A 12,454-nucleotide genomic window follows, 5' to 3' on the forward strand; every position below is an offset into this window, starting at 1 on the left:
ATCAAAATCACATTAATGAGCACTTTTTAAAAGTTAACGCTCTTTTAATTTGCTCTTCGTATTAACCATAAAATGTAATTCAGTCGTAAATAAATAAATAAATAATAAATATTTTACTAACAGTCACGCCACGTTAACTGGTCCCGTGATAAGTTCGTAAAGAACTTGTGTTACAGGTACCAGATAACGGAAATAAATATAAGATTTTTATTATACACATACACATATTTAATATACATCCATAACCCTGGAAAAGACATATATATTTATCATACAAAATATCTTCCCTTGGCGGGATTCGAACCCGCGACCCCCTTGTGTAGTGACCATGTCACTTACCACTACACCAGACGGCCGTCTGGCCTGTTAGCGTTTAGGAATTTAAACTTCGATTATTAGGAATGTCGATGTCTCTGCTTGTTTTTTTCTTACCAAGCGACAGATAGCTGTCTATTGACTGCTCATTTAAAATTCCAAATAAACAGTTGCTATAATTTTCACATGCAAGCATTAAGAAATCACCTTACTATATAATTCTTAAGGCTCGAACACAGGAACAATTTAGACTAGATCATATATTGCAGATATAATGGCTTTGAATTTAATTCGTTGCACATGGCTAAACAAACTATTCCGAGATTTATGACAACAGCAGCCGAACGAATTGTAACGTGATAATTTGTATAAAGAACATTCTCTTTTAGGGCTCCGTAATCAAATGGCAGAAAACAAAACCCTATTCTGCCTGTCGATGTATTTGGCACAGACACTGTTTTAGGATTTTTCCGCCAGAAAATGACAATTTTGTGAGGTATACATATTTAAAAACGTCGTTACAGTGTGTTTCTCTGTATTTCTAATATATTTTAGCTAAACCACAAATTCTGAAAATAGTAACGCACCATAGTGATATTATGGTGTATTAAAAACGCCAATTAGTATATTGTCGATGAGAAAAAAAAAACTTTCTAGAAGCTCATTGACTTTACCCGAAACAATATGAAATTCAGCCAACTAAGATGATTCAATCAGGTGCATTAATAAAACAATGTCACACATTATACTTTACAATTTAAATTTGCCCTGCTTAGAAAACAAGAAAAACTGGCATAAAACACGACATCTGACTTGAAGACTATTTTATAAACGGTACATCGGTCCGGAATAAAATGCGAATCGAGATAACATTATTTAGCTCTCGTAGTGCCATGACAAATGAAGAGGTTTTCAAATAGCACGGTTTAATATAAAGATGTTATAATATGCTATCAGGTTACGTTGCGCAGACATTAAGCGCCGTCAAATAGGTGATGTTTATTTTAATTGTTCGCCTTATCCGGAGTCGCGTTAGCACAGCGACCCACATAATATTGTTATTTAGTGCGGGCAGCCCATTGTGTTACTAACGGTTCGCAGATAGCATTCAAACTTTATTTATCCGATAGTTTTCGTCAGCGCAGTACCCGTTTGTTTTGCTGCTAATTCTCTACTGGCGGGATACCGATATGATCTCTGATGACTCCGCTGTAATCGCCTATCGGTTGACATCAAAGCGAAATTACACAGTAAGGTCATAAAAGCGTTACAACGTTTATTAATTCGGTGTTAAAGGCGACGGCTTCGATTTCTGTTAATGTCGACACACATTAGGCGGGTACACAAAAATGCCAGTAAGGGGCGGGGCTTGCGGCCGTTGCACCTGACGATCTCGCAGGCGCATTCCTCACGCACTCCTTTTTATGCTACACTACAAGTCAGCCCCACCATTCTAGACTGGTCCGTCACTCTCGTCGCACGTTGAAACGCCGTCGATACGTCAACGGAGCTCCCATTACGTCGGTCGTTGTACAGGAACGTACAATTCATTTTTTTTAAAGTATTCTCGTCTTTGTTGCGCCGTAGTTTGGTTCAAATGGATTTAGGCGCCAGCAACTGTGGTCGTAAACGTTTCAGTATAGTTTAAAGCATGGGAGTCAATATTTACAGTTGTTCGTTTGTAGGTTAGATTTATGATCCCTGTGAGTCCACAGTCGTTTTGTCGGTAGAATTAGCGGGTACACACGAAAAGGCGGTGAATTTTTAATTTGAAGCTTTTGTAAATGATATCAAATTAGAATCAACGCACGAACAGTCCCGTAGAATTTATTAAGTCCATATAATGTGCCTTTGTGATTTTTTGGGAGTCGACGAATTGTTATTAGACTTTTCATTCAATTTACGTTGAAGGTCGATCACGTATGAGTGAGTATAAATTGGTTTCAATTCAATCCGCTAAACGTAAAAAATGGATGTCAACAACGTTTAGTTATAGGTATTCGTATTGTGGTATGTTTTAACCGCAAAAAAACAGGGTCGACATAGACAACAAAGACATAAAAACGAAGCCTTCGCAAAACGTTAATTTAGTTAAAACAAATAATGTTCGTGACCCACAATATGCGTGAACCCGCGTTGCGAGAAAGCGGGAAAAGCTAAATTTTCACTTCAACCTGTACTTATTAAGCACAGAACGGTAAATTTTCGCTTGTTCGTCGTTTTAAGCGATTTCTTTGAACTTCTGAAATTTAGCATCTATTTTCAAATGGATATAAGTTTTTATATGTTCAAGTTGGTTGAATTAAAAAAAATTCAATAAAACCGAGATTACAATATGAAAATTGTACAGATAACAAATGCACACACTGATAACGGACACATTGAATAATAATGTGCGAGTTAATAACAACATAAACATGTACAATATTAAATAATGTGATCACATACGCCCTTTTCTATTGTTGACGATTAATTTTATTGACGTGATTGTTAATAGTGCGGCTATTGGGTGGAGCATCGACCCTAGAGTTGGTTTCACGATTTTTGTTACTGACGCGAGAATTTAGTGTTTGTTTTATCCAAAATTTACTGATGTTTAATTTCGCATTAGCTCATGCCATTAAAAATTATAAGATTGATTTCGCTTGATCTGTAGAAACCATCAGACTGTCGGTCTACGAGTCATCGAGGAGGTTGACCCTGTGTTTGCAGACTGGGAACCGTAATCAAGATGGTCTCACCTTCAGACTGACGCAAGCGCTGACGTGTCACGGCTGTTTTGGTAGTACTCAAAAGGTATTACCGCCAGGGAGCCGACGATGGAGTTTCACCATTGTGGCACGATGATACCGCGAAGCATACGTTCGCAGCGTGTACAGCCTTTCAGGAGCAGCGTCGTGTTCTCGGCGGTCAAATAGGACCGGACTTATCGCTGCAGATTTTTGTGGCTTTGATATTCGCCAGCGACAGCTCAACATCTGAGAGTCCACCATCTTACGCCGTTCGACTGGGGGCAGGAAGATGACCAACGCTCAGCTCCAGTCCCTCTGTATGAGGCCACGGTTCGGAGCGACCGAGGCCGAGTTCCTGCGGCGGCCTACTTGCACTCTAACGTGCCGTAAAGTTGATATTAAGAAGTGGAAAGTTGGCGGTATATCGCGTTCCGACACGACAAGTTGTTTCTGGTCCAACGGCCTGGACGACTTGATGGGCCACCGATGACAATGGCCGACAAAGACGATTTCTTCGTAATAAGGTGACAATATACAAAATTTGCATACGTCCGGTCATGACCTATGCCAGTTTAGTGTCCGCTCACGCGGTCCGCACTAACTTAAAGCCCCTTTAACCCGTCGGTCAAGCACAGTGGTTCGTGAGAAACGCGGATCTCCACGATGTTATGGAGCTGGACTCCATCAGTAGGTGTCTTCAGTTGGCATCAGTGCGGCATTTCGAGCGGCGCGATACGAAAACCCTCATGTCCTGGCCGTCAGAAACTACATACTCGATCCTGTGGACCGAATGGTAAACAGTCCACATCGCCTTAAGCACGTCATTTCGGATCCTCCCGATCCACTATCGATGCTTTTAGGTACCTCAAGCACCGGTTACCGTTGCTTGAACCCGTCGCTGACGAGGAAGGGTTCGGCGAGTAAATTAACCTACAGACACAGCTCACTGAATTTCTCATCGGATCTTCTCAGTAGGTCGCGTTTCCGATCCGGTAGTAGATTCTAGAAGCTCTTGCTAGGGCTAATGTTAACAACATCAACAGGATAGAGCCCCGTGGGCTCATCTAATCGTTCTGTGAATCTAGCATGAGCCTTCGAGGTTACTAGAATAGGGAAAAAAAGCGATTTTGCCAATGACTATCGCTCAGGCGTCCTTCAGGTAGCCGAGTGTGTGGTTGTAATTTTGATCGCGAACGCAACTAGTATCTCTCTCAAGCGAGATTCAGACGTTCAAGCTATGTTGTAGGAGAGTCGTTTAATGGTTGGCTTTAGTCCCAGATACCCGGGATGGCCGAACCTCGTAGGAAATTCGCAAGCCGGTCACAAGAAAAGACCAGATTTGTTTAAATGATCATTTTTTGTGGTCTTACGATGCGTTTTTTTTTGCGTATAATATATTAAATACCATCTTTTTTATATAAAAAAATAAAATCTGATAAAAAAATCGGTACATTTGTAATAAATAGGTATATATTTACATTCATTCAACTTTTCTTAGAAAGAAACTTCAACTTTCTCCGGCGTCTTTAGCACAAGTGAACAAATAAAAGAAATTAGCATTTCTTTAATATGTCTCATAGCGTTTAACAACAATCATTATCCATGTTATTATCGGCGCGTCACCTGCGCATGCGCATCCAAAATGGCGCGCACCACTATGCTTCGTTAGTGAAGCATTTGTCAAGATAATTGTCCGAATGTAACAATACTCAGGCTGACATTTCCATCTATATACGACCATAATTGTGTTTGAACAATCTTTATTTATAGTACAGCAAGGTCGATATTCGGAAGTAAATATTTTGTATTATGCAGAATGGTATGGTTTTTCATGAGTAGCCTTGGCTTTGACATCGCGTCACGTGCAGCCAAAACGGGTCGTTTTGTAAAATCACCTTGACAAACGACTGGCGTTATTAGTTAATTTAAGCTAATATGTAAACCATCAAAATACTTTAAATGGTAACCGATCCATTCATAAACCAAAGTCGTACAATAATAAACTAATTTTATTCGGGAATCCACATTTTAATGTTGTACATTTAATATCAATCTTTTTTTTTAATACACAACGTAAAATTAGCGGCCAGCAAGCAATATTACACAAAAATGAACTTTTAGGTATAGAAGAACAAATAATGCCATGGTTAGCGATTTTAAAAATCCAATCATGGCATTTGAGTAATTGTTCCCGAACCTACAGGGATTGTTGGGTGTACTTAAAACACTATATAGGGATGTTATTTTTTTGCTTGAGAGACATCGATAAGTAACTTTAAGTGCGGGCCTCAACGGGGTTAGTTATCGCGTACACAATGTTGTCACAGGTGCCTTTACGAACGTAAGTGAGTTATTATTTATATTAAAACCGAAATTATCGAATACGTCTGCCGCCTCATTATCTGATTAAAATCCGACATAGAAGATAGATTTACCTCTTTCACTCGCATCCTATTTTGTATAACACCGTCCTTCTCTAGACTTGTTAGTCAATTCTCCGCGTTAGATTTCTGAGTGACTGCTGTTGAACCGTATAATGTCATTGCACGTTTATTTTAATGGCAATTTAATGGCACAATATTGGCTTTTATTGTTAATGGACCGGGTACTATCGACTATTGTTATTTATACGGATACATAGTCCTTTGATTGTTTATTCTGAGCGTTTAAGTTGGAACGGCTCAAGAGTTATATTTGTTGTACAATAACGAGGTAATTACCACGTGGCCGTGAAGATCTTTTTAAGGTTATCAAGACAACTCATGGCTTATTACAACACACAGCATTTTTTCAAGTTTAGATGTTTACTGGATTATAATTCTGGTTTTGTTAACATTAAAGTTTTATTATGCAATAAACTCATGCAATATACAATAGGAAAATGAAAATTTGATCGATAGTATTTCGTGTTCCAATAAATTAACTGATAGGATTGTTCCCTAGCATACACTTGTATTATTGGTCAACCTGCCATTCACACTGCTCCATTATGAAATCAATATTAGTTTTGGTACCATTATTATTTTATTCTGTAGCTGGATAGTTGTACATACAATACACTTGATGTTGCCGGAGGACAGGGACAAAATAAAGTGGCCGGTTCCATTCCAACTTGACATAAGATTACGTCTCAATTGATATGATACAACTGGTATAGCTCACATACCTTTGAAACCGGAAAGCATTATTGTTTCGAAACAGATAAGGCGGGTGGGACCTTCCCGTGCTTAAAATATACCCTACCGCTAGTACCTAAGAGGAGTTAGGACATTCAGAATAAGGCAGTTCCGAATGACTACTTGAGGATAATCCTCAAATACCAGTGTCTCCTAATTTGTAAGGGTTAATTAGATCTTCTAACTAAAATATTACACAGGAATACATATCAATCGACGGACTCACGACACACCTGGTGCTATGCTGATACCGGAGACCTTAACCCATATGACGTGATTACTTCGCGGCAGAAAAAAGGAGGCTATCACACTCCACTCTCTTTTAGCGAATTTCGACATTGTCTATTTTTATATGTTCAATTCACAGTTCTAAAATATTATCGTAATTAGTTTGGCCAAATATTTTGTTTATGATCTGTTCTAGCCAAGTATCACGTGGATCACCATATGCTTGCCTGAATGTCTTATAAAAGTTAAGATAGTAAACAGAAAGTATGACAGTGAAACACAGCGCGGCCCGGCGCAGCGGCGGTAGCAAGCGAGCTCGTATCGAGAGTTTAAGTTTGGGTGCATAACACTACGCATTATTTTTGTCTGTAATACGCGTACCTAGTATATATCATTTGCGTAATGAGGATCATGAGACAGAGACCTCTAAACGTGGATCTCTAAAAAATCGAAACATTCGTATTATATGTAAATAAACTTGACCCTGTGATTCGCAAGTCTCAGATTACGCAGATTATAAGTATATCGATCTTCAAAGCACACATTAATTGAGCAACTAAACTAGTCAGTCGACCCGTAGCGGCTCGCTGTATACCCTGTAATGTAATGATTCATGCGCATGCATGCGTAAAAACGACCTCGATTCTGTTTAGTTATTGTTTCACTACATTTGTTACATATTTGTACAACTTTCTAAGACTTTTCTACTGTTTATTTTGAAGTGTTTAAGAATGTATTCCGTTTAAAAGATGTCACGTTCCACTATTTAGTGAAGTCTTTCAGTATTTTTTTTATGTGTAAGTGAAAAAAAATATCGAATTAATGTATAAATTGTAATTTGAACAGATAAATGTATGAATTAAATTGTAGCTAAAATATTACCGTTCCTCGCTTAATCTCATGGTTAGTGCATGCAATGCATTCATTAATTATCTGCCCGTTATTTTTGTAGTGAGGTATGAGTACCTCAAAGTTGAGTGTCTCAGACGATCTTGACGATAACAGTAAATCCACCAAGACTGACTATTGTAATATCGATTATTCGACAGGGATACATACGGTCGCGACCTTCTAGAGCTACTGCGGTGTCTCTCCCATCATCCGTTCTTAGTTACATTACACTCACACAATTTCCCTTAATTACTAGTGGAAGGAAATGTTGCAAGCCCACTGAGAGATCTACCATGATTCGGACTGGTTCTGGTTTAGTGTAGTGCATCCGTTGCACCAAAGTTATTGAAACAGCATCTTATTCCTTAAGGTAGGCTAAAAGATACACGTCGCGTCAGTCGGGCGATGAGCATCTTAGCTACCTACTAAAAGTTTTTTTTTTTGCTTACATTGGCGGCGATCGCACGGCTCACCGGATGTTAAGTGGTTTCCGGAGGCCATAGACATCTATAACGTAAATGCCGTCACCTACCTGGAGGAGGTCTATGGTCTCAGTTTTTACAGTACAACGGCTATTCCACCCTTCAAAGCAAAACGCATTACTGCTTCACGACAGAAATAGGCAGGGTGGTGGTACCTACCCGTAGGATGGTGGTACCTCACCAGAGGTCCTACCACCAGTAATTACGCAAATAGTAATTTTGCGGGATTGATTTTTATTACACGATGTTATTCCTTCACCGTGGAAGTCAATCGTGAACATTTATTAAGTACGTATTTCATTAGAAAATACCTGCCTTCGGGATTCGAAAACCGGTGCATACATAGATACAAATACACCGGACGTCTTATCCTTTAGGCCACGACGACTTCAGTAACTCAGAGTACGTAACTCAGATCCTACTGATTAACATTGGTATCATTCTGCTACAAATCTAGTACAACTAACTGCTTTAGGAACTGGAGTCATAAACTCCTTTTACACAGAATGATATAAAACGGGGTTCAGTACCCTGTAGAACGGGATATTTCGATTGAAGAATCGCGTGATTGACAATCAATCGCTTAAGAAATATTTTTCATCAACACTTTGGAAATCTGCATATTCGTAAGCAAGTTTTATTCAAAAATGTATGTTTTATATGGTTATAAAAACGATTTGACAGTTTTTCCTGGTGCTTGGTTTTTTTGTCATTTTACTTCCAGCAAGGCAATGTTTTGAATGCTTTCCAGTTTTCATGATTTCGGACGAAAATTCCCAATTAACTCGATTTTTTTTTTATCAGTGGTACCTATATTATATTAATTTAAACACATCTTGCCTTTTTGTCGTTTTTTTAATGACATTGCGCAAGAACACATCTTTTGCATCTATGCGAGCTCGTCGACGTTGACGAGTCCAAAAACTGACGAAGCCACGGGATTGACAAGCGCTTGGATGTAAGTACAAATATAAATATTATTTACCTATTAGGTCGCAGTGAACGATAAGTAGCGGTTAGGCGAATTATATTCCATAAAATCCAATATTCCGTAAATATGTAATGTCAAATACAGAAATAAATGAAATTGAATTGCAAATGAAATGTAATTTTTATGTGACAATGAATTTCAAAACTATCTTGGCATTACGTAATTAGCATAACGTGTTATTAAATCATTATGTACTAATGTGATATCGAATAATAGTATATTGTTTAAAAGTTACAAAAATTTGTATTTGTAAATTGATTTCGGTAGAATATTGAGGGTAGTTTCCTACAAAAACGAATACAAAAAATCGATATGGAAAGTTTAGCATAGCTCACGCAATACGAAATCTTGAATAATTGACGTTAGGAACACGTTTTACTGTATTATTTTAATAACTTCAAATCCGTTACTTCGGCTTCTAAAGTTCGAAACTAAAGTGTTGTGTAGGCCCACGCACGCAAACGTCTACACTTACACAAGTACGTACATCTATACAAGCACATACTCACATTTACACGTTCATTAGACGAGATTAGAATTCACGTTCGACATTTGTATTTCGACAATATTTTTTAAGCACAGGGAACTTACCCGATTAGATTCTAAAGCCTCGGCACTATGCTCGTCCTTTTGACGAAAGCAATTAGTACACTTGCTCTTATTGAAGATGTTAGGTGCAAATTTCCTGCAATCCGATCGCCCAGACATGATTGTCAGAGGTCAGGGTCATTCAACGTTCACTATGTCACCGTGCACACCATCATGGTACGGTTGAACACAAACACTTGACGATTTCTCGCCCTTTTTCGAAATCGAACACGTAGTTTATCACGCGCACACCCACCGGTGAGTGAGCTATCAGCGAAATCACTGCAAGTGAAGTGAGCGCTAACGTCATATGAAATTAAAACACATGCACTATACACAATCTCCTTCGGCAACCGTACACCGAAGTAGTCGTACAATCGCGTAAACAATATTCGTAAACACGTCAAAACATAAAACAATAAACTTCGATATTACAACAAACACGCGGAGCTCACGAGCGCACGACAGAACAGCCGCCCGTCCATTTTACATCTGATAGAATAGAAACTGTGCGCTCAGTTTGTTGTTTTACAACTTCTCTTTAGTTGTTTTTCATTTGGCTGTACTTCACTCTTCATGTAGTAGTTTAACTTTCAATGTGTTGAAAATTCGCCATCTCGTTTTTTTGCATACACTTCAATATTAGGCCATCTTTGTCACGCAGTTCAGTAAATTACTGGGCGCACTGCCATCTGTTGACGAATTGTAAATTTTTTTTTGGACGGACGTGGCGCTGCGCTGCTTCGATTTCTCGTTGAGCTTCGAAATATTTGAGGGACACATTTTCTCACCTTTAGTTTCTTATAGATGGCGCTAAATTAGATAAAGTAATTTTAGGTCTAATCCAGTTTTAAATAAATTTAAGTGTTTTTGAAACCTCTTTGTACATCACGAAAACCCATGATAAACCTAAATAAAACCTCAAAAAAGATAGATCAGTCGACAAAAATAACTTACACCACAAATGGCTGCCATTACATTTAGAACATTAACTCATATTAGAACAAACTATATAGACCGATAAATTTGTTATTTCATCAGTCTGAAGGAAGGGAGAGCTATGTATTGAAAATCAGTTTTTTTAACTCTAATTTTCTTTGTAAGTAATATTTTTATTTGCTTAAATGATGCCAACAAACAGACTAAAACCGAAGCTGAAATCTCAATTGGCTTCATAGCGAAAATTTCTATCGTAATATCAACCATCACTCCAAATATGGCGAGCGAGTTATTCTGGCAGACCTGGGAACTGACAGAATTCAAACTAGGCATCACCCCATCGTAGTGTCAATGACATTTGCAACCAACGCTTGCGACGTGACTTGTGAAGAGTCGAACGAAGCTGTCACCAGAATAGAGAGACATCAAAATGTGAAAATCTTCAATCACCATGAAACATGACGAAACAAAATGAACGGACGAAATCTACACCTTCTCCTCGGAAAATGTCTGGCTTAGCCCTTCCCCTAACCGTCATACCAGACCGTCAACCGGCAGCTCTTCACGGTAGCGTCCAATCTCCCCGGCTCTCTTATGTTTCTATTCATCTTGCAGAATGGGGAGAGCGTAACCGCTTGCATTTTAATACTAATAAATGCAAGGTCGTTGCTTACAGCCGGTCACGGTCGCCCGTGTTGTTTCCATACCATTTATTTGGAGTCATTTTGAATCATGTGGCAGTTATACGTGACCTGGGAGTTATTTTCGATTCCAAGCTAACGTTTAAATATCACATACAAAATATATGTAAAAGGGGTAGTGGTCTGCTCGGGTTCATAATTCGTCAGATGCACGACTTTGTAGGCCATCGTGTGATTGTTATGCTGTACGATGCCTATTTGCGAAGTAGTCTTGAATATAACGCACTCGTGTGGGATCCTCGCGAAGCAGTTCAAAAGCTAATGCTGGAAAAACTACATAAAAAATTTTGCAGGTTCCTATTCGAGAAAATGTATGGATACTATCCGTTCTTGTATCCACCACTTTATGTGACTGGTATGGTCAGATTAGATACTCTTGAGCTCAGACGAAAGATGACTCTTATGGTGCATTATTATCAGCTATTGCATAACAAAATTGATAACTCCACTGCACTGGAATCAGTGTCGTTATATGTGCCTGATGGCTACATGCGCGGATGTATGTGTGGAGGGGTGCGTCGCCAGCGGCAGCTTCTTAGTACTACGCACGCGCGTACGCAGCACACCGCTAACTCCCCGACGCATCGTGCTGTCTCGCTACTCAATGGCTTGCTAGGCTATGCTCCGGAAATGGATATATTCCAAGATGGTTTGCAGCGATTTATTGTTGTTGTTAGAAATTACTTAAGCTAATTATTAATACCTTACAAATGTTTTGGTTTATACTGTTAATTTGTAAGTAGACTAATTAAATAAATAAATAAATCTTGTCTAAGACTGAGTCCTTGTTCGTTAGCTGGCAAGTACATGCACAATCTTCTTTAATTTTGGATATCCTGCACCTATTCTCGAAAATAGCTCTGATCATAGAAAAAGCCACGACAATATTACTACTTACACTTATTTGGTCACGGTAGGATGTCCAGCGTTGGTCATAAATATAGGCTAGGTATTTATAGATTGCAATCTTACGTGGAACAAGTACGTAACGGACGTATGTAAACATTCTCGAATGTGATTGAATTTTTTACTGGCGGTAGGACCTCTTGGGAGTCCGCGCGGGTAGGTACCGCCTTCGGTCTGAAGGGTAGGGCAGCCGTTGTAACTATACTGGGACCTTAGAACTTATATCTCAGGTGGGTGGCGCATTTACGTTGTAGATGTCTATGGACTCCAGTAACCACTTAACACCAGGTGGGCTGTGAGCTCGTCCATCCATCTTAGCAATTGAAAAAAAGACAAACACCAGATTTAAAACAATAATATGAGAATGTTTTTTTCCATACAGCGCTTCTGCATGCCTCCATCAATTCTTTTTTTAGTGATGTTGGAAAAATTGCCTGTAAATCTGACATTACTTGACAATATATAGTTTTTTCTTTGTAATAATTCCTTAATAATAGAAGACAAA

The 12,454-nt window shown here is 38.8% G+C and overlaps 1 protein-coding gene across 1 annotated transcript in view; it reads right to left on the minus strand.

Moving 5' to 3' along the window:
• Positions 1-10,003, minus strand: part of osp (myosin phosphatase Rho interacting protein outspread) — a 309,866-nt gene extending 299,863 nt beyond the window's left edge. The window contains 1 exon segment of the mRNA XM_089730127.1: positions 9,407-10,003. Coding sequence (XP_089586253.1) covers positions 9,407-9,523 — 117 coding nt within the window. The 5' untranslated portion in view covers positions 9,524-10,003.
• Between the last annotated feature and the right edge of the window lie 2,451 nt (positions 10,004-12,454).

Source organism: Bombyx mandarina, chromosome 10 (genome assembly GCF_030267445.1).
Source record: "Bombyx mandarina strain Sakado chromosome 10, ASM3026744v2".
Taxonomy (NCBI): domain Eukaryota; kingdom Metazoa; phylum Arthropoda; class Insecta; order Lepidoptera; family Bombycidae; genus Bombyx; species Bombyx mandarina.